At 37.2% G+C, this 26,806-nt stretch overlaps 1 protein-coding gene across 16 annotated transcripts in view; it reads right to left on the bottom strand.

Annotated features, from left to right (window-relative positions):
- Nucleotides 1-26,806, bottom strand: part of AFDN (afadin, adherens junction formation factor) — an 84,555-nt gene that overhangs the window by 50,978 nt on the left and 6,771 nt on the right. For 9 of the 16 annotated variants that reach the window (XM_053461209.1, XM_053461216.1, XM_053461207.1 and 6 more), the window contains exons 2-6: nucleotides 5,951-6,146; nucleotides 4,096-4,211; nucleotides 3,473-3,636; nucleotides 1,832-1,992; nucleotides 1,000-1,157 (exon numbers count right to left, since the gene is read on the bottom strand). In XM_053461209.1, the coding sequence (XP_053317184.1) occupies nucleotides 1,000-1,157; nucleotides 1,832-1,992; nucleotides 3,473-3,636; nucleotides 4,096-4,211; nucleotides 5,951-6,146 (795 nt within the window). The remainder of the gene's footprint in view (nucleotides 1-999; nucleotides 1,158-1,831; nucleotides 1,993-3,472; nucleotides 3,637-4,095; nucleotides 4,212-5,950; nucleotides 6,147-26,806) is intronic. The other 7 variants (XM_053461218.1, XM_053461217.1, XM_053461208.1 and 4 more) reach the window with 1 other exon arrangement.

The following is a 26,806-nucleotide window of genomic DNA, read 5'->3' on the forward strand; positions in this document are numbered from 1 at the left end:
TCTAGAAGGTCTTGAGCATGAGTATTAAGTGTAAAAAGAAAAATATTTCAAAGTAGACCATTTGTCAACTAAAAAAAAAAAAAAAAAAACAAAAAACAAAAAAAAACATGTATCCTAAAAACATGTATCCCAAATGGAAAACAGATGAATCTATATGAATAAAAAAGTCACTCACGGCAACATGATGCGCAATTACCCTTAGATCTTTATTTTCTAAGAGAAGGTTTGTGTATGGGCGGTAAATGTCATATCATTTTTCATATAGCTCCACTACGTTTTACTTATTGCATGGAGTAGGACATACAGAAAAATGCAGTCATAATAATATGTAGGGGAGCGTGAGCGCTGCTCAAAGGCTTATGGTTATCCATCACAAAGCTGCCACACTACTGTGTGCCTAATTACAACTCACAGTTTTTACTTGAGTTTCCAGTCAAGGAAAACAAAATGTGGGTATCTGAACACTTTGCCATGTACTATTACGTGGAAACATTATCTGATGGTATCATGATTAAAATTAATGAATACATGCTTTAACATTACACTGCCTGCAGGCCCTGCTTCTATGTGCATACATTAAATATTACGATTAATAATATATGTGCACGTAGTTCTCTACCCATAATGCCCGAGTGGGACACAGTGCGACTTGAGGCTGAAAGCATGTTACTGTCATTTGAAGCAATCATTTTTAACACATTTGCAAAAGAAGTAAAAAATACAAAGTGGTTTACACATGCAAAAGTAAGTTGGCTTTAGACACATAATGACTGGATATATAACAAAAAAAAAATAGTAATGCCAAAAAACGTTTAAAATGGTCCACTTCCCACGTAAGTCAATGGCATCACTGTTCAATTAAAGAAGCGATGGGGTTAAAAGCCTGCAATCACTGTCAGTTCAGGAAATTCAGAAAAATAATGTAAATGGAACTTGAAACAAATACTTCAGCTGTCCTATCAAATACATTAAACAAACAAAAAAACAGACTTCACTTACTCTGGCAATGCAGTACTCCCTTGGATTTTCTCTCTCCATTCCATATTTTTCCAGTGCTTCCCCAACGGCAAAATCTGCAGTGTCATTAGTAGACAGTAGGAATGTTTTGTAAGGAATATTTGGCTTTAAGCTGTCAGCATAAATCCGCAAGGTCCCACCTTTGAAGAAGAAAAAAAATTGGGGCCTATGATTAGGAATGTCATGATAAATATACGTATATAACGATTTATTTTACTGCAAGTAGAGCAGGCAAAGAAGACATGGGATCACAGGACCTCGTAGGTGTTGCGTAGACATGGCAGACACAAGACAATAATATAATCAAATCTGTATATTTAGAGTCCAAAACTTTTCTCTCAGAAATCTCAGTGGTATCACCACTGTAAGGGATTCTGGGTACATATATGCAAACAAGGTAAACAGTGACCACCTTTTTGCCTCTATATGCACTTTACAGATGGACTCCTTTAGAGTAACCGTCTGCTGTACGAGAGGTAAAGAGGTACAATGCCCAAAACCACTCATGGACAGCTGTTTCGTCCTTAATGGTACTCAAAAGCATGAGTGGTGCTGGCTTTAAGGATTGGGGCTGAACGCCAGGGTTGATGCAAATCAAATTAGGTATTAGGTGACCTTGTTTGCATATGCCTACCAAGAATCAATTGCAGTGGTGGTAGCACTACTAGATTTCTGTGAAAAAAAGCTAATCTTCTGGTTTGTCTGGAGGATGTTAGTGGAGGGGTTTTCCCAAACACGCTAATGTCCGCACCATACCCACTTCAAAGTGCTAGCTACTATTAAGAGGAGGTCTACTTGTAGACTATATAGTTACCTGAGTCAGGCCGCCCATCTGAGCTGCGAAATCCTTGCATTCGTTTTTCTAATTTCTGCTGTCTTCTGCGTTTCATAACCACCTCTGGGTTTGATATGGTCCGTGTGAAGCTGGTCTCTGGCATATCTTTGTACACTTCAGCCGCCAGTTGTGAGTTTTCACTAGCAAGAAAAGGATTAGAAAATATGGTAAGTTCCAGCACACAAGGATAGCACCAAGCTGTTGTCTCTATCAGAAATGTAGAACTTTGACTCCGAATGTATGCAGTTTTCCCTTGGTCGTGTTTTGTCCATAACTCTCAGAAGGCACTGTATGAGATGATCCAACTACAGGGACAAGAGGACCTCTCTTAAGACTAAACTGAGATTTGTAAATAACCCAGGTGCTGCTTAATGCACAGCAATCCTGGAAGAAACATAAACATAGGCTTTTAAAAAATTATACATTTAATGTAGACAAGTAGTATACAATATTGAAGATAGAGGACATCAGAAGATGATCCAAGAAAAATGGAATCTTTTGGTTCAGTGCAGATTTCTACTACAAAAAAGGGGGGAGCTCAATCATCTGTGACAAATGTATATAATTAATCTTTCTGCCAGCCCCTACCCTCTGATAAGACTGCATGTCACAAGTGTTTAGGATTCCTACACAATAGAAGCTTTGTACAAAATCTGTCTGACAACATTCCTCACCAATGGGCATTTGGAAAACATCACATTGACTAGAACACCAGAAACCTTGATGACACTGAAACACTTGCGGAAGACGCAATCTTTACAAGTGGTTCAAAAACACAGACAGAAAAGCTTCTATTATATTGTTTTTGTATTCAAAATAATCAATGCCAATTTCATATTATTTATATTATCAATCTCAGTAAAATCTTAACTATAAAAAAAAGACAAAGGCACTCTTCATTTTTAGTGGAACTTTTGATCGCTTGAAACCGGTGAACTATTAATTAATCCCAAAATATGTGGACTGTTTATAGGTAAAAATAGAAAGTAGTTCTAATTTCCTTTGAAACTTAATCAGCATCCTTAATACCAAGTATTGGCCCATCATTAGAGACCTACTTGAATGCTGCATGCTGAAGGTTTATAAACCCATAAGAGATTCCAGGTAGGGAAGCATACTTTTGAGAGGACTTCAAAACTTCAGCATTTAAAATCCTATAGGTTATTAAACACAGTACACAAGTTAAGCTGTGCAATGTCCAGAAAGAACAAAGAAACCAAAATGATCGATTCAATTCTGCATTTAACAGTTAAATTGCTAAAGACAAAAAAAAAAAATACATCCACAGAAAAAATGTCTAAAAAGGCTGAAGTATTCTATATCTTCACCTGCTTGAGAAAATGATCTCATACGCAGTCCTGTGGCGCAGTATAAGCGCTGCCCATCAATGAACTCCATTATAATGCATCACACAGCACTTCTGCAGCAACATAATATGGAACACTACTTCTAGGCTACAGCATACACATTAGCATGACACAGAGAAAACTGGAGTCACGCCAAATAATTTACTCCACATACGTACATCCACCCAAGCATGCATGCATAGGTAAACAGACATCTACATACACACGTCAACTATAAAATGATTTATATCACATACACACACAAGCCATTTACCTATCATCTTTTGACAGTGGTCTGTCCTCTCTATCAGCTGCCTGCTTTAAAGCCTCTTTTTCACGTCTTTTCTTCTCTTTCTTCTCCTTTTTTGATAAGGTTCGCTTGAAGTTTTGGATTACACCTTCTTTTTCCTGTTTCTCTGGACCATTACTTTGGACCTTCTAGAGATATTAACAGAATGGCAAATTATCTCACCCACACTGTCAATTTCTGCACGCTTGCTTTGTGATACAGTAAAACCCACCCACGGCCCTGTTTTAAGAAGGCCATGACCCAAGGCTGTTCAGAAACAGGCGATGTATATTACCAGGCAAAACATAATAGTAAAATACGTGAAAGGCAGATATTTAGCGGTTAAACACATTTTTGGGTCAACCGATAAGAGCAAAAAAAGACAACAGCCTATTAATGCCTGTGTTTGTGTCAAAAATAAGTATTTTCTGAAAAATTGAATCATTAAACAGTTCTAAAGTTGTGTGTCTAATGCTTTGCAACAATTTATATTGTCTTTATATTGACAATAACTGTGGATTCTCCTGGCCCACAAAGACCCTTAAACAAAAGCAAATATTGCAAGTAGGAAAATCCAAAGATCTAAGGAGAATGTGAAGGACGCCTACCTTTGGTGGAAAAATTGCATTCTCGTTCTTAAGGACAAACCTCCCTTCCCGGTCATCTTTGTTCCAATTCAGCTGCACCACCAGAGGCTTCTCATCGGTATCAAGTCTTCTTTCTTCTTCAAACATCAAATATCAAATTACAAGACAGTCAAACAACAGCCTATTTTCTCTTACATTAACAATAGAATGAAAAACACAATTTCATACGATCAACCTGGGGAACACAGAACGTTTAATTTCTGGAGTAATGATTTATTTTTATGTTTAAACCTTATTTTGGAAAGGTTTAGTTTAAGCAAGTTACATCTTCATGATGGCAATTTCTTCGGCATTCAAACTACCTCTCACTTCATTAATAATTACAAATTTTAGCAAAAATATTTCTAGATTGATAAAGTTATTCCTTCATTTCAGATAGAAAGTGTTCTAGTTTCTGTACATTAATCACAAACCACGGAATAAAAAGTGTGACTCACCGTCATCCCACAGGACCACAAGCAATTATTTCTACCGCGCTTAATAATTATACTTCCACAACAGTCCAAACAATCTCATTATGGTTTTACAACGTATGCATTTAAACACAACTGTGCTACATGTGCATAAGAATCCCAGTGGGACATGGGAGAACTTTGAAGGAAATGACAGTCAATTGCAGTCCAAGGACAAGAGAAGGCCTAGCAACAGGATGTCTGAAGAACATGTGTTCCATGCACACGGGTTACACCGTAAGTCTCTATAAGGTCTTGGAAAGTGGAGAGGTGCTTTGTAAAAGGCCTATCTGGCTACAAAGCAATTCCAATAATTAATGTGTTCAATCTCAAACCCAGAAAACTAGTAGAGAAAGCCAGAAGATGAAAGAGGACACAGCCATCACAAAAGTAAACAACTCAAAGGAAAGGCATCTGTTTTGTTTACAACAAGGGAAATGGTTGAGTGATAGCAACAAAATGTTTAGTAGAAAGAGCACAATGTCAGATTGAGATATAATATCAACTGCAATACACCGTCATATACGATATATGAAATCTATTTCAAATAAAAAAAAAAAGAAAAAAAACAGTATGGTTAAAAAACTGCTTCTAGTGCAAGTATGTTGAAAATGTGTGTAGGAAATCTATAAGTGCAGCAACACATCTTTTGTATTTAGATTGTTCAAAATACTCTGTAAATAAGGACACACTATGAACAATATTTAGCATTTCTGGTTTGATTACAAACTAGAAAGTCTGAAGCAAGAGTGAAAATATGGCTTTCCAGCATTTCCTGAATTAATTACCCAGGTCGCCATGGCCTGAATTTGTTCTCTAATTATTTTTTTTTACAGTAGAGCTCCCATGAGTATACGTGTATTGCATTTCAACTATTTCCAAATACCATCTCATATCTTTGTTTTGAAACAGAAATATTTCAAATATGGAGGAAAAAAAATAGTTTTTGCCCAGTTTATGCATGTTGTAATAACTTGAAGCTTGGCCAGGATTCCAAAAACAGCAGAGAATATAAAAACCCAAACTGGTCTATGTAAAAAGCAGAGACAGACTGAGACCGAAGAGGTCAATTAGTCACCTAAAAGAGGTCGGTTTGGAACTAAAATGGCCTGTTAACCCCAAATGTGTTCTATTATACAGTTAACAGTACAACCTTGCATACCAGTTCAGCATGTAAATAAGTTATAGTCTACCACAATGAGAATAACGGCAGACATAATTTAGCGGAAGGGGTTTAGATTGGCTAACACAATAATAATAAGATCTGTAGGTTAGAATTTAAACAAAACTTCTAATAAAATAGGTGTGGTATTTATTTATTTATTTATATGTGTATAAAATGTGTAGCAAAATCACGCACTCACCCCCACTGACATGAACTTCATACAAAGAATACCGAGGAGAGGACAGCATCCTCATGTCTGGACGGAACTTTTCTGCCAGCGTTTCGATGACATCTTGTGTTGTGGCCGTACTTGAGACTCTGATGCATTTTGTGGCAAAATTTCCAGCGGCTTTGTCTTGGAAATAAAACCTCATGACCCCATGGAACTCCAAGTCCTGAGAAAACAAAAGTAAGGAAGCATGATTCCAGCAGTGAAGGCATGAGACTATACACATTTTATTAGGTAATTAAACATCAATTATGTTTACACTGTGCGGTAACTTTCAAGCACTGAGGTGGGGAAAGACCATTGTGAAAAAACGTGTGCCCTTGGAACCCCTTAGCAAAAAAGCACAGGGTATTATTTTTTTTTTTTTTTTAAACAATTTCTTGGGTATCCATATCTGGACAACTTGACAGCCAATGCAACCTCAAAAATTACGGTACCCGTAACAGAAAAAATAACTATAATATAATGACTATAATAATAATACAAATGTAAAGTTATAATAAGAAAATAAATCTAGAAGGTAGGAAGGAAAAATCTTAGGGGAGTGCCCGATACAATATATGTTGGGTTTCTCAGTGCTCTAGACCTTTTATAGCAAGCAATAAAGGTTTAAGAGGAGTTCATATAAACATAAAAAAAAAACTAAATGAAAGCTAGCTAGAGAAAACCCACACTTTGTTCATCAAATGGGATTTCGCGTGTTACAAATAAAGAAGCCTAGAAAGCTTCCTAACCCTGTTACGTCAAGCAAATAAAATACGTTATAAATCATTCAACTAAGTTTATAGGATGAGTCAAATTTAAACAATGAGTAATTTAGAGTAAAAAGATGCAGTAGAGACATTAAGAGAACCTACATGAATGTAAATACGGCAATTCTAAATATACAAATCAGATTAAGAATTAAATAAAAAGGCAGACAGATCTTGCAAAATTGAATGAACATATAAAACTGCCTATCATTATTTACCCATTTTTTTAAATTATAATCAGCAGAGCCAAGAGAGATTTTGTATATTACTTCCAGGGATAAAATGCCACCCACACAGGCATCATTTAAGGTACAAAATTATTTATCTTCAGGCCCACACGCAGATGGATAAGTACTTCAACTTAAGCCAAAATATAATACATCAAAGTGAATCAGTTGTCCAAAAAAATCCCCTTAAAGAATACTTTAGTCACTTATGAATATATTATGTATGTAAGACTGTAGAATAAAATATGATGGTGCTATACAAATTAACAAATAACCATATCTAATCGTCAGATCTAGCCTACCTATGTCTTAGTGTTCTTAAGGATGGTTAGAAAAAGTTAAAGAAAAAGCCAATTATGGCTGCATCCATAGGACTAGTAATTCATATTAGAGGAATTCCAGAACACTAGTGGGCCTGGTTCCCAAATATCATAGATGGATCACTTTTTGGATCCTGAAAATATCAATCCGGCTTCCTAGTTGAAGTACGCAGCACCGAGACCAGCACTAAAAACAGGTCAATTTAGAGTAAGGCGTGAGACACAACAAAAAAGTGATTTGCATATATATGCAATTACTGAGGGCCCAATTACGGTGGGTTTATATGACACTGTATTGAATCATCCCGGGTATTCTGTATAAATTTCTCCTGCTCTGTAGCCAAAACACAAAGATAAGGCTGTGACTAATTTCCCTGGCATGTAATGACCAAGTGATTCCGAATCGTTCCATTGGAAAACAAGGAAAACCAGTAGCTCAATAATACTATGCAGATTACATCAGCGCTCAGATATGCTACTGCTAACAAAAAGTCATTGAACACCTTACCAAGGTATTTTTAGAAATATTTTAATGGGCTTTTCTACATTGCTCATGACAGCATCATGAAAGGATTGAAATTACATAGGTACGGCATCTAGCCAAGAAGGTCCTGGAACCTACTAGAGGAATTTTACACTGTATTGTCACAGGTTTTTCATCCCACTAAAACTTCAACATCCACTTGCGCGTCATTATGTTAGTTTCTTCACACACACATGCTCCACTTCAAAGAATGTCCTTACTACTTTAGACTGTAAGCTCTAGAAACTTGTCATGTTGTGCTAAGAGGGCTTCCAACTCCACATACTGGATGTACTTAACACAGTGCTGTGTAGTATCTCGTCCCTATAAAAATCAGTAACTAATAATACAGAAAAAAAATTTGAGCAACACAGGAGACAAATCTTGTTAATACCATGATGAATGAAAAAAAAAATATATATATATATATATATATAAAATACAAGAAGCATTCACTTCTGGAATCTAGAAACTAAGCAGGACTTTAAAAACATTATACTTTTAGGATATCACATTAGAAGCCTAGAGGTACACTATAAACCAGAACACCGATCTCAATATGGTGCCAATAAAAATACACATCAAATGAGCAGGTCAAAGGCACTTTGTTACGGGTCATCCATCTAAGGACGAAACAATTTTGGTAATGCAAGTTAAAATGCATGTCAATGCATTGACCTATTAACCTATATTTCAGAAACAAAGAATGAAGAGCCAAAACAAACATTTACATGTACTTTAAGTTGTAGAACTTTAGTGAAATAATAAAACCCAATCTTCTGCCGTAATGAATATTAACAAGCATAATATTTGGAGAAGTGTCTGATTTCAAAGTAGGAGTAAGTGGGTGGTATGGACAGTAGAGGGATGGGCACAATCCATTCAAATAGGTCATATTTAAACATCTGAAGTCCATAAAAGGCGCTGCACCACCTACGCTGCAGAATGTAATACTGTTTATTTCTCTTAATATGCAATATATCCAGCATGTTTTTTTTTTTTGACTCTGTATGCATGAGATTGGTGCCCTAATTACGAACCAGCCTTGTCACAATGGCCCCTGTTCAATTGACTATTAGCCCAGCAGTGTTAAAGCATGAGGTTAGTCCTATTGCTATAGAGTTATAATCATCATTATATGTATTTGTAAAATTCACTAAAGAGAGAGTGGATGTTCCTTGACTTTACTATACAACTAACCCCGGTGAGCATTTACAGCAGAAACATTTAGCTTCTTACTGTATAGTGTGGTGTTAATTCTGGAAGATTTCTTCAAACTCTTTGTACCCACTGCAGGGTCAGTTTAGACCTCACTGGAGAAACTTGCCAGAGCTTCAGATAAGCAAGCAAATTAGCGAATAAGAATAGAAACACAGAAGCATTTTAAAAGGAAGGGAGAAAAAAGCCTTAACATGATAGCATTTCAATAAACAACTGCTTACACTTAAAATGACAATCACCATAGACACACACATTTCAGTTCCTTGAAGCTTGACATCCAAGCATCCTCAATGTTTTTTGAGAGCACTTAGGGGGTGATCCTATATAGACTAAAGAATGCTTTGAGGTCAAACATGATGAGCTTATCAGGCATTCCAAGACCTGCAACAGAGCTTATTTCACCAAATAAGTGGTTATCTATCTGTTATAGATAAAGGTAAATTGCTATTTGGGATTACAACCATTCCTACTCTGTGAATACTGCAGCAGCTAGTTGTTTGTCAAGAGAAACATTAACAATATTGTTTGTAGTGTTGCTAATGTAAAGTTTCTACTTTGAGTTATCGAATTATAAATTATATATATATATATATATATATATATATATATATATATATATATATATATATATATATATATGTCCATCTTGTACCACTACTGGTCTGATGGTCTAATCACCCATTGCAGCAATTGTTTAGTTGTCTTTACTGTCAAACAAAAGAAACACTCCAGAAGCGATCACCAAACAATAAACAAACACTAGTGGTAATTTACCAATTTACTGGACCTACAAAAACAAAAAGTGAGGAGTGTTTATGCTCAAACCATCTGACAAGCTAGAAACGGTGTCTTCCAAAAACAAATACATTAACTGCATTATAATTGGGCCGTGAACATTTTCGGTGAATTTGGGCTTAAAGCAAAGATCATAATCCACCGGACCTTGAATGAGTAATAGAAATAATTTTATGAACACACGTGTACCGTTAACCCCTTGAAAACAATGCATTCTGAGCCCATATACGGGCTTTGTCATTAACGGGTTAATAAGGCTTGATGCATATTTGATTTTTTGCCGTCTTTCTCAAATTAGTTTTTCAGCAGAATTAAAAAAATAGCTTCTCTCTTTAAAGCTTGCCGTTGGCACATCATGCTATCAAAGCTTTAGTTCAAGATGTTAAGCAAGCCTGCCTTACCCAAATGAAACAAATGCTGCACTGTGTCCTATTGACGCATTTGAATAAAGACTGTCTGTGGCCAAGTGTTCGCTGTTTAGCCTACAGACAGACAGCAAAAACAAATGGCAGGACAAATGGCAGTGAAAGAAAGGCATTCTCATCAAAGCGTACAACTCGAGAAGTTGCTCAAATTTACCTTTTTGACATAGATCTTTACATTATTTGAAACATGTTCCAAATGTAAAAAAATATAACATCAACAGAAAATCAAAGGCACCTATTTATAGGTCTAATTAAAATTATATGAAGTTATCAAAGGTTGGCTGTGATTCACCAGTGATGGTGTCCACCTTGTCTTAAATGCCAGAGCTGATCTATGCGTTGTACGTATAAAATACAATCAGTCTTTGGAATTACATTTACATTTTTACAAAGTTTTGTCCGACACCAAAGCTTGAAATGAAAATTTGAGAGAAAATTAAAAATCTGTAGAGTACAGGGATATTATTTTTAAATAGTTTATAAGAAACTGTGCTGTACAAAATTCTTGGATTATTTTAAAATAACACACCTTTCTGTGCATAGTCTATTTCATGTAATAACTAGATCTGTTTTTTTCCAGCTCGACCTCCAACACACCACCCACATGGTACAAGATTAAAAAAGAAAAAGAAGGGTTTACTACACGAACACACATGGCATTTGATTCACTCTCATCAATTTCGTCATACTTATTTTCCTACAGAATACAAACGTGAATATCTGCCTGCTTGATACGTGGTCATACGATATGCTCTTACATTTTTGCAACATGAGGCCTTGTGTATAGCACATACCTGGAGACACCATTGGCACTGGCCCAGAGAGCATTTGACCAGTTTCCCCAATGGCCAGTCTCAGGCCTTAGCAGAATAGTAACAAAATAGTTAATGCAGGGGCAGAATTTTGTTCGTTATTTCATAGGCAGTCCATCGGGTTTTGTTTTTTTGACCTTGCACAGCAAATGACAGGTCAGAGATACAATGTAGCAGATCCATTTGGTGAGATATGGTTATGCTCTGCCAAAAAGCCAAAGTTATCATGTTTCAGAAATAAAATAGTATTTCCAGGCAAGAGCCACAGAAAATGTCACTTGTAATGATATGGGTGACTTGGTTACATGTTGAGCTTAAACAATTTAAATCCCTCCCATCCACTCCAAAATCCCTTTTTATGCACACACTCTGTCTCGTTAGCCCCCTGGAACTCTCTCGTGAGCCAGAGTTTTGCATTTGCACTGGTAAGCTAGATATCCCCTATACAGAGCAAATGTATAGAAATGTGCAGTGTAGTTCAGTATGCTTCCAGTTTACATTTCTTGGCTTCAGTTGTAGAGGTAGGTTGAGGGCGGAGACGGAATTTTAATAACTAAATAATGTATGCTTAATTACAAGCAGCGACATGCAATAAAACTGGGAGCCAGACCTCCCTGATGTTTTTTTGGGGTGTGGCCTTTTTAATACTAGACAGGAAACGGCTGTCCTACCAAGCAAGTCCATTTTATTCATGATCTAAAACGGCGCTTGCTGAAATCATGCAATGACATGGAAGGGGCAGAACCGATTAATTAACCAATCAAATTTACAGTTTTTGCTTTTGCTAGTTTCTGTGCACCCAATACGTTTTCTTTCAGATGGTGGTGTTCAAAGGATAAGTTATGCAAGGGGACAGGAATTAAAACCAGTAACGCTGCCTTCTCCTAGAGTTTTCAAAGGCATTCTCGGGTGAATACAACATCGGGAACAAGTGCACAGCAACTCAATTAGCAACATATTTGTACATGGTAAATTCCTCCCAGCATGACTTTGTTTCAACAATATTTCCTAAATGAACTGCGGGAGAAAACAGATGTCAGATTCAATGTAAATCAATACAGCTACAAATACAAAAAAAAACTGGGGCAATCCTATTAAAGTTTTTATTTATTTTTTTTAATTATTTGATCTCTATACAGAAGTCAACCTCCCTCATGATCACGCAAAAATGTTGTCTTTAAAAACAAAAGTGCTTGCATTAACCTGTAAAATTTCCTTGGTCAAGTGACTTCTGTATGCGGTGTGCACCCAGCAAATTACAAAGATAAAGCTTCATAAAATGTATAAAAATACAGTTTATGTAAAGCATCTCAAACGTGATCTTGCATTTACAAGCAAAACACTGAAACAAAGTACTTAATTTTCTACAATCAACAAAACCAAATCAACTGGTTTCTGTGGAGATTGCTCATAATTGCTCCAGTAGAAAGGGACACTGAAGCTACCCTGTTGCTATAGAAACAATATGCATTTTAAAATATAATATAGTTGAATGTGCCCTCCAAACTAATACTTTCATCCTCCCCTGTGTTTGGCTTGTGTGCGTGCTATACACATCACACACCAGCTCCAGCACTGGCTGGATAGCGTATAGTCAAAGATGCAAGAATTCCGCTACAGGAGTGTATTGGCAGCCCCGCTAGAATACAGAAAGGGTTTTTTTCAGGAGAGGGGAATCTACTGGGTATTCTACTGTGCAAAAGTTTTAGGCAGGTGTGAAAATACGCTTTTAAAAAATAGACAAACTAATTTATTTTCATCATTTCATATCTCATCAGTGAGAGAACAGAAGTCAAAATCAAATCACTATTTGGTGTGACCAACATTTTTTCTTGGTACACTTGCTCAGGGATTTGCAGACATGTAGTTAGGTGTACGATTAAACAATCATACCGAGCAGGTGCTGATAGTTATTATGTAGGTTGAAACAATCATTAGCTGAAACAGAGGCAGATATGTAGGATAAATAAAACTGGATGAGGAACAGTCAAACAAAGGTGAGGTTGACGAAGACCGTTTAGTGTCAAAAGTCATACAGAAGGTAGTTATACTGCATCAGTAGACAGAAGTCAGGCAGGGGTCTCAAGATGTTCTGTCCAAATTCGTCTGAAGAAGCACAAGGAAACAGGCAATGTTGAGGACCGTAGATGCAGCGGAAGTCAAGGAAACCGTGCAGCACATAAAAATACATATCATGCTCACTTCCCTTTGTACTTGGATGATGTCCAGTAGTGTCCACAGCTCAGCATTGGCAGAAAACTGTGGGACACCCCGATACACCAATCTACTGTCCAGAGAAGTCTGGTCAGAAGTTGTTTTCATGGAAGTCTTGTGGTAGAAATACCACGGACGTGGAAACAAAGCCAATTGACTCATCTGTTTACTTAAACTGAAAAAAAAATGGCAACAGGTGCCCTTGACTGATTAGTAAAATTTTCTAATATCTGGCTGTAGCAGAAGGCAATGTGTTCATTGAAGGACTGGAAAGCAGTACAAGAAAAAGTGTTTGCAGGCAACAGTAAATCATGGTGGAGGTTGCACGGTGGGGCTGCATTTCTGCAAATGGAGTTAGGGAATTTGTCAGAATTAATGGTCTCCTCAAAGCCGAGAAGACACTTAAGCATCATGAAATACCATAAGGGAGGCATCTGATAGGCCCCAAATTTATTCTGCAGCATAACATACAGCCAAGGTCATTAAGAAGTATCTTCAGCATAAAAATGAATAAAGAAGTCCTGGAAGTGATGGTATGCCCGACACTCTGGTCTCAACATTGAGTCTGTCTGGAATTACATGAACAAACGGAGGCTTCCTAAATTCACAAAAGAACTTAATCTCCCGAGTTCCTTAAACTATGTGCAAGTGTACCTAAAATAATTGCTGCAGTTTTGAAGGTAAAGGGTGGTCACACCAAATATTGATTTTATTTAGATTTTTATTCTGTTCACACAGCGTGCACATTGGTAATGATAAACTATAAATGTGTATTTTTCAAAGCAGTTTTCCTTTATAGCATTTTTTCAACGCACATCACAATATACCAGGGGTGTCCAACCTGTGGCCCTCCAGATGCTGGAGGACTACATCTCCCATAATGCTCTTTCAGCTAAGAGGCTGGCTGAGGAGTATGGAAGATATAGTCCTCCAGCAGCTGGAGGGCCGCACGTTGGACACCCCTGCAATATACTATACTACATTAGAGGAATGGTTCGGTTACAATGTAACATCTTTCAAAGTATTTCTATTTAGATAAGGATCATTAACATCTGCAAGGGGTGGGAACGTGGTTATGAACTGTACACTCCTGCATATAGTTCTGGGATTGAACAGTTGCTAAGAAAACAATGGGCCGCTTTCCAGAGAGGAGACAGCTGTGGATAAGTAAATCAGAACTGCCAATAGAAAGTATTAATGTTAAATTTGCCAGGAACACTCCTTGAATAGCTTTGAACCTAGAAAGCAAAACATGTGCAGCCGTCTACAATTTTGTTTGAACAATAGGAGAGGCAACAAAAAAATGTAAAAAAAAATAAAAAAAATTAGATGGCAACTAAAATTGTATGTTCAGTGCAGCTGCATCGATTGAAGCTACTAATTTAGAACCCTTTATTCAAATCTCATCTTGCAGCTTTGTTCTCAAAGCAGGTTTGTGGTCCAGCTGGTAGCCTCTACATCAGATATGGCTTAAGTTGTCCCTCTATGGCAGCTTAGGCTTGGTTAAGATGCATCAATATGACATGTTTTAAGAATATACAGCCTGACATACTAACCTGCCCCTACTAAACCCCCTTTAATGGAAAAAAGTTGGGTAGAATATCCTTTAGAAATACAAGTGTTGATCTATTTTCTGAAATAGGCTTTTTGAACCATAATGAATCTCTACCATAAACTGTCACTAACCAGCAATAAAGAATTGTGTATATATTACAAAAGCAGAATTCCATAAGCATATACAAGTGCAATCCAAGTTAAATAAATGGTTATATTGGCTCCTATATCAATATATTTCTTGTGAGATATTGTAACAAGCGCAGGTTAGTGGAAGTGATCTTGACATAGCTAGGATAGGGCTTAGGGGGTTATGGTTTAATTTGATTGGACAGTGCCCAGTGCTGTTGTGTGTAATATATTATATATATATATATATATATATATATACCGCATTTGCTCGATTATAAGACGAGGTTTTTTTCAGAGCAAATGCTCTGAAAAATACCCCTCGTCTTCTAATCGGGGTCGTCTTCTAATCAGACCTCAAATAGAGGTCTGATTAGGAGACTAAGATCCAGATCCCCCACACCGCTGCAGGGGACCTGGATCCTCCTGTCTCACCCCCCCCCCATCATACACACACTTACCGGTGCTTCCTGCTCTATTGCCGGTGCAGCGGGTTGATGTCTACGCGATCCGCGTAGACAACGTCCGCTGCAGCCGGAAGGAGGTGTGGCTAGCAGCGGGGGTTGTGTGCGTCCGTTGCGTAGACCTTCCCCGACTGTCAGAGATCAGAGTTCACCGTTCATCAGAGTGCGGCACCGGTGCGGGGAACTCTGATCTCTGACAGCCGGGGAAAGTATACGAAACGGACGCATACAAACCCCCGCTGCCAACTCCACCTCCTTCCGGCTGCTGTGGAAGGTGACGTCAACCCGCTGCCCCGGCTGGAAGCACCGGTAAGAGAGGGCTGAGAGGGGAGAGAGGGGGAAGGGGGGTGAGAGAGAGGGAAGGGGGGTGAGAGAGGGGGGGAGAGAGAGAGTGAGTGAGTGTGAGTGTGTTAAATGGGGGTATAGGGTGTGTGTGTGTTAAATGGGGGCATAGGGCATTTCTGGAGTGGCGTTAAGGGGGCATTTAATAGAGCACTCTGCCTCCTGAAATGCCTTATACCTCCCTATATGCCACTCTGCCCCATAATATGCCTTTTAACCCCCTAAATGCCAGAGTGGCATATAGGGGTATAAGGCATTTCTGGAGGCAGTGCTCTATACAATGCCTTTTAACTCCCTTAATGCCACTCTGCCTCCTGAAATGCCTTATACCTCCCTATATGCCACTCTGCCCCATAATATGCATTTTAACCCCCTAAATGCCAGAATGGGATATAGGGGTATAAGGCATTTCTGGAGGCAGAGTGGCACATAGGGGGTCAAAAGGCATACCATGGGGCACAGTGGCATATAGAGGGTTAAAAGGCATATCATGGGCCACAGTGCCATATTGGAGTGGCAAGCCTGGGGGCAGATGTGCGTAACTGGGGGACAGGTTGGAAAATACAAGAAATAAAAACAAAAAAAATCTTTTTCTCAATCATAGCTTTTATTAAAAAAATAGTTTACATGAATTAACATTTACTGATAAAACTTTTTTCCTTTGGGGTCGTCTTATATTCAGGCTTTTTCTTTTTTCCTAAGTTAATAATCAGATTTTGGGGGGTCGTCTTATAATCAGGGTCGTCTTATAATCGAGCAAATACGGTATATTACACATATACACACACACACATTTTGTGCAACATATTAGTTTTTCCAGACCTGTTGTTGGCCCACCCCATCTCCTTAAGGGTTAACAGTGGGTTTTTGGTAGGGATAACTTATAGGTTAAGTTGGTGTGGTAGGTTTCAAGCTGGCCTGTTGTTCAGAACCTGAGGGTGTAGTGTAGTTCTTGGTACTTGCTTAATTGGTTTGTGATGATGTTCGCATATTGTTGTTAATGGTTTGTACGACTTAAAACTGTGAACATATTTTCCCGTCAAAAAGTGGTGTCTGTTTTATTGCAGCATTGACTGGGTGAGGGGGTTATTGGTTATTGTTCTGTGCCCATTTAGCAAATATGCTCATGTCATGTTATCTGAATACATTATTCAAAAAAGTATTTTGGGGACAAATTCCCCTTTACATTTAACCGGTATCACAGAGCTCCTTTCCCCCCCCCTTTTTGACAACACAGATTGCAGAAAACCACTGCAAGAAAGAAACCAAGCCAAATCTGTACTGAAACCTATTGTGCTACAGTTCAGTGATTTTAAACAGAGCTTTAGTATTTGTTCAGAACAAACATCACAGGGGCTGCATGCTTTGGATCTTATGTCTAGGTTCTAATTAACTTCCTATAAAACATAAAAAATGCATTGCATGTCATAACTATGTATCAAACACCTGCCTTAGTTATACAATGGAGGAGAAGAGAATTTGTGATTATTTATTGATTTATATAGCACCATCATGGTCTGCAGTGCTGTATAATGTTACACAACAGATACCAAGAAAAAAAATGAAATGGTGTCTTGTACTTTCATATTGTAGAAAACATGACTAGTCATAACTCATTCAAAACTTTATTATACATTGTTATATTTGAGATCCCATGAAAAATAAAATGAAGTTCACATCACCAAAGACCCAGCAGCACAAATCCGTATAATAGTGGCTGCTCTTACGCAGCTGAAAACAGCGCTTTCTATTTGTGTTTTATTGCTAACCAAGTGATGCCTGGCTTTTGCTTTACAATGGAAGCCCCAAGGACTATTCCACATGAGCCGCTGAAGATTATAAAACCCAACAGGGGAGGGGAACGCCATCAGCATTGATATGTAAATTCCCACCAACTGCTAGAAACAGCAAATCAATCCTATTAAAGAATGTCTTCTTGGTTTGTATATCCAAATTGGAGCTGCCTGCATGAATGTGCCTATCATCATAGTATGTACAACACAACACGTTCATCCAATTAACACAATGTTGACAAGTCCAATATCCAAAACACTATAACAGTTCCAAAGTGTTTTATTTCCTCTTTTAACCCTTTGAGGGATAGAAAATGTACAGGGAGCTTCTATGTGTTACATCAAATATTGGGGCAAGCCTTGTGCTCTGATGCAAACCACAAAGATTACATTGGGCCAATATTTTATAGTGGAACCAGGATCGATTATAGTATAATATGGTTTTAAGCAGACTTCTGAAGTACAACCAGTTATGCGATCTAGTGGATATCCGCTGATGGTAATTGGTTGACAAAGCAATTATACCATTATTTTAAAGCGTCATCTGATCATTTCTTAATAAATGGTTAACATTCAATCATCCTCTGAAGCAAACCAAAAACCAATACAGGTTTTGTAATGAAAGTCATTCTGGTTCACAGTTTGACCATTTGGTAGAATGGTCGGCATCAGTAGGAACATATCTTTTACAATAAGACCACTTTTTATAAAATACCCCCTACACTTTATGGTATTTATGTAAGACTATTAAAAAATATATCACATTCAACAAGTAGTATGTATGTTGTGTTAAAACATACAGATATCAGAACAATATGCACAGAAGACCATACATTAGTTTCATGATTAATACATTCAGGAATATGACTTACATGTATGCTCAGACCTACTTATTATATGTCACTTAAATACCCTCAGAAAAATCAGTAAAATACCATTTACGCAGAATACTGCCCACATCAGACACATGGGGAAAGAAATCAGTAAATGCCAAATGATTAGAACACAGCTCTTATGTCTGGATAAATTACCGACTCCAAGCAAGACCTGACGATTGTAATTACTGCATGCCCATTTCATACTGTACATCTGCAACCCATGAAAGCAAGGTTTGGTAAATGCAGCATATAATTACTCTACATAATCAGCTCTGTTCCACCGGCACCTTCTTTTCCAGTCACTGAACCTCCAGGACTGTTCAAAGTCGCAAACAAAATGTGAAAAGGGATCATACACCCAAGTGTCCCCCTTTGGGATGGCAGGTCCATAACTACCAAGATTCCCAACCACTTGACTTAAGTCTTGTCCCAGTAAAATGTCCTCATTACCTGCACTACCAGTATTACTCTGTGGGAGGAAGACATTGCGTCATTGTGACTCTGCATGTTAAAAGGATTATATGCACACAAACCTAATATACATACATATCAGTTTGGAATGGAAATCTAAGAGGTCAGTTTCATAATTCTAGACACTCGTGTATAATTCAGAACAAAGTTATGAGCCCCAAGCATGGGTGCGGTTATACAACTTCTAGTCCTCACTGATTTCAATGTACCAATAGAGCAATCATGCCTTGTGCTCATATTAATGTTCCAAATGTGAAAAAATGGAATACTCAGGACTGCTGATTAGCGATTTTTTTGTACGTAAACGTAGTTTTTTTTTCTTGTATTGTAAAGGAAATGTTTGTTTGTGCTTAATGTTAACAAAACCCAAATGCCAACATCAATTGCATAATACACCAAACTAAATGGTAGTTGTAAACAAAATCTGAGGTTTTGCCTGAGGCCGTATTGCTTACCACCCTAAACCTGGATTATTGTATGAAGATCAAGCAAAAACACACTGTAATTTTCCTGTTTAGAGGATCCACGGAAACGCTGGAAGCTACAACATGTGTGGGATTTTGTTTATAGAGAAACGTACTGAAAATAATGCTCTTAAAATGAATCCTGTTGAATCACCTTTCAAAACACTGTGCCAATTAGCCGGTTATCTAGTCGATGTATTGCTAAAAACATTATTAGCTGTAACCTTTAAAATAAAGACTCTGCAGTGTAGTAAACTTGATGACCATGCTAGGCTATACTAAAGAGTGCCCATTCTGATTAATTTACCACATGTAGTATAAGAAATATCATTCTTAGTACTGTTCAATGTAAAAACCCTTTACAGAAATAATTATTTAATTGTGTATTTATTTAACCGTCATGTGATACAAACTGAGGTATAGAAAGCAAAAGGGATTATAAAAGCTTGTGCAACTAGACCTTTGGAGAAAGAGATAAGCAAATAAAGCTTTGCAGGCGTGTCAGTTTATCATAGCAGAGAGTACAAAGAATGTTTTGTGGAACAGAACCTTTAAATTGTTAAACCTTATCGTTCATTATCTTTAAATATTTCTTTTTATGTTAGGTTTACGTTTTCATGATATTTTACGTTTGATAAGACCACCTTTCCAACACCGCGCTAGTCCGCTATTAAGACAAACGCCTGTGTGCATAAATCACATTTATATGTTGCTACAAGGGTGGTATTACTATGATGTAGTTAACTAAGACCAGAGCCAACAGCTTGCACAGGGAAAAAAAATCCTTTGGGAAATTCTAGGTCAAGAGTTAATACTTTACAGGGTTTGACGGGTGTGTGAATATGATGACAACTTAAAGCGTTAGTAGCTGGAATGGTATTTTTTTCCTTGGCCTTAGTTATTTATTTGACAATGTTATGGATAGAACAGCAAAGGAAATGAGAACTTTCCTGTGTGTAATCATGAGGCAAACTACTGTTTCCTCCACAGGGAACAGATTTGGTTATTTCTCACTTGGCCCTGCTGGATGGCGTTAGAAATCATAGCTGTAAAACAGGTTGTCAAGAGCTGCTGATCCAGTGAGAGGGTGCAGGCTGTCATGGTTTAAATCTTACGAAGTAGACATAATATACTTCTAAAGAGCATGACTAAAAGAAGCCTTTATAAACCGTCCAACTCTGTAGCGTAAAAACACTTTGATATTATAACGTCTTCACTAGTGGACCAAAAACAACAACAAAATTCTTGTCTTGTCATACCCCTTGAATATATGTGTTGTATTAAGCGCTGTGTAAATTGTTGGCGCTATATAAATAAAAGATAATAATAATAGTGAACATCTGCAGTATACCATCCCCATTTTTATACTTTGCAACTATTCTTAGCATATTATTCAGTATATAGGCGAAATCAGTCAGACACAAACCGAAAATGGCCAGATGACCATTCTTACCTCAAAATATATAAATAGGAGTGTTCTGCTTATAAAATATACTAACACACCATTTTGTATTACCAAGATTGTAGGCGCCTCCGATCTCCAAGGAAGAGTAGTAAAAATGATGCATTAATTCAACTGCAGAATCCTTGGAAGCTATGTTTTACATACATACATACATACATAATATATCTTCTATAATAATAAAACCAAAAAAACATTTTAAGACAAAACGCACAAATATGTAGCAAAGGGCTACCATACTGGCACAACTATATAGCTCAGGATCAAAAGAACTGCCCTGAAGGAGAACACTTAAGCCAAGGGAAAACTATACAACAGCCTTTTATGTGTTTTTATATACACACACATATATTATATATAAATATTAATGTTGAGTAATGTTGCATATTACTGTGGGTTAGGTTATAGGTTTTACCAAAAAGCAGCTAACACATGATTACTTAGTTTTGCAAAAAAAAAAAAAAAAAAAAATAACCAAAAACACAAAACATAACAAGTGTCTATCTCTAGGGAGTTCGACATACAGACATTCCCACACTGGGTCTCAACTGTAACATGTTTTTCTGCTTCCTTTCCCTAACAGAGAATTCACAACTCTAGATAAGGCGTGAGCACCAAGTATCCGAGTCATACCCAGATGAATGCAAGTAGAAATTGCTTTAGAGAATGCCTGTGCGTGCTGCCATGTAGTCAAATGGACAGATCTGCATATTTTAGTGCTTTGTATTACCACCAATTTTATAAATAAAGTTTTGCATATTTTGGTAATCAGATACGTTACATACCCTTTCATCCATTTTTGTAATTTTGCAAAAATCAAACACTTTTTGCAAAGCAGGTTTCATAAAATAAAAAAAAACAAAACAAAAATTTATCTTTTTGCTACTTTTCACTCTCAGTAATATACAGTTGAGGACGAAAGTGCGCATTCTCCTAGGCTAAAGACATTTAAACTCAAGTTTTAACTCCTCCACACACTTCATGGTACCATATATTTCTTTTGGCACGCCAATTTAAGGCATCTACTCTGTTTAAATCAGGTCATTTTAAAACAATTGATTATAGACAGAATTCTTTCAGCTTTAATTCACTATATCAGAATTCCAGTAGGGTCAAAAGTTTACACACACTTGGTTAGTATTTGGTGGCATTGCCTTTAATTGTTTAACTGTAGCCTTACAGGAGCTTCTGACAGTACTTAACTGGAATTATTGCCCATTTCTCCTGACCCAACTGGTGTAACTCAGTCAGGTTTGGGGGCCACCTTGTGTGGACATGTTTTTATTTTTTTTGGGTCAGTCCACAAATTTGCCATGGGATTCAGGTCAAGACCTTGTGATGGTCACTCTTATACTCTTTCACTTTGCTATATATAAACGATTGTGTTACAACTTTGGAGGTATGCTTAGGATCATTCCTTAGCAGTTGGGACTAAGTTTTTACTTACTAGCGGATGTATTTCTGGATAAACCGCTTGAATCATAATATAATTTGTTTTCTGAAGTTCAGCTGTCCCCTTTTTAGCAAAAACACCCCCACCCATGTTTTACAGTTAGGACAGATCCAACGGTTCTTTGGATTAAAAGCTTCACCCTTTTTCCTGCTGATCATTATGGCCAGACAGTTAACATTTTCGACCAGAGGGCATGCCTCCAAAAGGCTAGGTTTTCATCCTGGTGATCACTTGCACACTCCACGTTTTGCAGTAGGCGTTTCTTTCTCGCATTACAGCCTTTCAGCCCATGGCGATGTAGAACTCTTAATGGTGGATGTAGATACTTTGGTACCGGATGCTTGCAACCCCTTTACCAGCTCCTTTGTCGTCTTTGGGTTCATTTGAAGTACGTTCAGGGGAGTTAATTTGTGCCTCCTTCCTGAACGATGCATTGGTACCTGCAATTTGGAAATTACCCCTAAGGAGGAACCTGACTTCTGGAAGTCCACAATCTTTTTTACCAAGGTTCTGGCGGAGTTGCTTGGAATTTCCCATGGTATCAAAGGGAAAAAAGGTGCCACATAAAGTCCTGATTATTACAATTGGCCAATCAGAAGACACTAAAAAAATAAATTACATCAATTCTAGAGTTTTCCAGATTGTTTAATGACACATTCAACTTATATAAACTTCTGATCCACTGGAATTCTGATATAGCGAATTAAAGCTGGAATAATTCTGTCTGTAATTGATTCTTTTAAAATAACACTGATGTAAACAAAGTAGATTCCTTAACTGACTTATCTAAAGAAATGTATGGTAACGTGGAACGTGTGGCGTTGTGAACCAAGCGCCATTGATGGGCGCGAAACGCAAAAGGCCTACCAGGTGTCGAGTCACTGAGTTTGGTCAAATGAGGTAAATAAAAAAAAAAAACTAGCATTAAATGCACTACATTTATTTTCTCCGGTGTTGCGGACTCAAATCCACTTTATGATACTAAAGCATTATTGACGTTGGAAGTGCCGAGCGGTTACACAAAGCAGAAGTATATGATAACACATGCTGTGGATTGAGGTGAGAAGTTTCTTGCTTTGGATTTTAATGTCCTTAGACTAGGTGTCTGTCTAATGCCTGTCATTAAAATGATGGTAGGCAACAAAAATTATACAAAGGCATTGCAAGGAGTCGCTGGGAGAACCCAAGACAAGGAACCACACAATGAGATCCAGGTCTGCAATCCATCGCTACTCTGCATCCATGGAGCCGAGATGTCATATGCATACACATATACAGAAGATATGCCTTATATTAAACATTTTTGATTGATTTGACTTTTTATCACAATATCATTCATAATGCAAAAAATAGCCAGCACACTTTACACTGGATTGCATGCTGTCAACCTTGAATCTCTAAAGCTAAGGAAAGGACAGCCAGCTAAAAAAATATAGCCAGCACTGCTTAAACACCTTTGTTGGCCCAAAATATCCAAAGACAATCATAGGCCTTAGATATGAATACATCTACACATTTTTTAGATTAAAGGCCTCACTGTAGCTTTGTGAAAAAAGAAAAGAAAAAATACATTGTAGCAGGGCTAGATCAGGAGACAGCCCTGGCACTTTAATGCCTGTGGCTGCCTTTCTGCATGACTGTCTGAGCGTTGCATTTTTATGCTCAGTGTGTGATTAGGCATATCTAGCCACTTGCCGCACACTGTAGCGTACGGGGCATGGATGACCAGCAGCCCACCCGCCATTTGCCCAATGTTCCAGATGGCTAGTTCTTCATGATTGGATTTTTCACAATATAATCCTGTCATATTTTCCCACATTTACAATTAAGGGATATGTAAAAAAAAGAATAATTCTATACCAAGAAGCAAAAATTATTTCAAGTATATCTTGATTATTACGAAGGGGTCTACAGAGAGATAGGTTGTACATAAATCAAAGAGTGAATGGTAAATACCAAACCAAAATTGCTATGGCTACAAAATTATTTAGCACAGATTTATTAAAAGGAAATTAATCCAACTTTAATGCATCATAACATAATAAATTTGGTGAAATCGCCAAAGTCCTACATAGTAAAATAAAAAGCAGGAAAGAAACTCCCCGCCCATACAAAATCAGCTTCCATGTGGACAACAGGTCAAAATGTTTAAAACGCACCTTGTTAAAGAGGAAGTATGTATTTCCTCTGCTTAGAGAGAAATGTTAAAATTTACCAATGACAGAATGTTTAAATAACAGGGTCATTTTATACACTTTATACATATTATGCAGTATACAAATCCAGAAACAACCAAAAATATGTCAAATTTAATAGGGACAATATACCCATCATATGCATGTTAATGTTTTATGCCAATTGAGCGGTCCATTTAATATTTTTTATATATTTTGTTTGCAAACGCGTACGCATTTGCTTCTTTTCTCACTTTTAAGCTTTGCAGGAAATGTGTTCGGCTGAACTTGACTGCTGTATATGAAATGTAGGTTAGCACGGAAGAATATCTGGTTTTATTTCTTTTTGTTCCAATAACCATTCTCTATCTACAAACCTAGAGGCTGCCATTGTGGATATTTTAATGACTTTCCATGGTAAACCAAAAACAGAGCTGACTGATCATGACACCGCTATTGAAGTCCTCCCTGTCCAATGAAACACTTTTGTCCATAGTATCGAGAGTATGTGTCTGGGTGATTAGAACATGGGGTATGTCCAGTAGATTAGGCCATGGTAACAGATCTAGAACGCATATAAGTAACTAATACACAGCTGACTAAAAACAATTATATAAAAACTAGAAAACAGCCAAATAGTTTGTAAACTATTATAGAAAGAGAAAAAAAGAAATAAAAGAAAAAAAAGCTTAAGCCCAGGCTACAAAAGCATTTTTTTTAGTAGAAACTAGAGCAAACACTGCCAAGAGCAAACAAAGGCAAAGACTGTAGCCCAGCATGCAAGACCTAATCAGCTGAGCACCCAAAGAATTTAAGGAATGTATCCGTGAGCATGTCTCATTCAGGCGCTTAACCCTCTCTTTCACATACAGCGTTGCAGTCATCCTTGCTCTAATCATCACTGTGTCTATATATGACAATGAGTTTTCATTAATGCCAAGAACTGGAAGTGGTGGCATGTGAATAGCGATTAAAAAAAAAGAAATGCACATTGCACTTATATTCCCGCATAAACTTTCAGGTACAGAATACATGCACGAATGCAAAGGTTATTTCTATCTTCAAAATATGCATTTTCTAAACAAAACATAGAATGACCAAAAATGTGACATGTTGCCATCAGGCCATCACCTTTTAAGACACACAAAATATCCACCAGATTTCCACAATACTAAAACTACTTCAAAGACTCAAAGGAGAAGCCAATAAAAAGGACATACCGTGTCTGTTGGAAAATATTCAGAAGTGCAAATGTGTTCATAAAATATCTTGAACCCTTTCAAATGTTAATAAGAAGAAAGTTTTTTCATGTTCTAAGGGTAAATTTCTCTTACTTCACCAGTCTGTGAATTTCCCCCAGTCTTACTACATTCTGTAGTTCAATATATTATATTTCACTTTATGTATATTGTTTTTTTGTGTTTTTTCTTCAATGAAGTTGCTATGATTACCAAAATACAAACTAAAGCAGATCACTTAACTCTCACAGATCTACAATTGTGGAAAAAGAACAAATTAATTAAGTATTTATTTTTATCAGTATGTTTGTTAGTGTCTTAAAAGTTTTAATGCAATGATTTGCTGTTTTTAGGGGATTTAGTCTTTGTTTATTTTTTGTAACGACATATAGATCTTGCCGAGAACCTGTTATATTGGACAAATATACTAAAAGAATACGACCTTGAAAACAACGCAGTATTTATTTTGAATATGATAGGCAAGGGTGCTGGACATTGTCCAAATTCAACTTTCACGATCCAGTAGCTTCAGCCGACTAAAAGGCTGCAGCTTACCCAGGACACAAGAGGAAGATTATGGGATTTGATGTTTAGAGTCTGACTGAAATAATGCACAAGGCAGTGTGTGTGACAAGGGATTTACACACACCCGTTGTTGCAGAATGTTTGAAAAATAAATAAAAATGGCGCTCGCACAGTAGACAGAGTACCAGGTCAATGAGAAAACCAGGGGTTACCCTGCAAATAAGTTAGAACTCACAAAAATTGTGTGTTATACATAAAGGTGTCAGAGATGTGATTGTGATTCCAGTAGTAAATATGCGAACGAAAAGCTGCTATTGAAATAAATATATCTTTTTCCCCCCCACAGTTCTAGTATTGTATCTGTAAATACTAGTAGGATACAGCCTGGCAGCTATGGCTATACACATCATTAAGATCTATCCCCACAAACTCTTGAAGTGTGATATCAATACCGAAGTTTGTGAAACAGGTGGCGTTAATACATCTTGATCACAAAACAGATAAATAGATATTAAGAACAATACCAAATAGTACGCAGAACAAAGCCAGACTCTGAAAAAGAAAATCAGGCTGTAAAAGTGACAACTATT

Source organism: Spea bombifrons, chromosome 3 (assembly GCF_027358695.1).
Source record: "Spea bombifrons isolate aSpeBom1 chromosome 3, aSpeBom1.2.pri, whole genome shotgun sequence".
NCBI lineage: Eukaryota > Metazoa > Chordata > Amphibia > Anura > Pelobatidae > Spea > Spea bombifrons.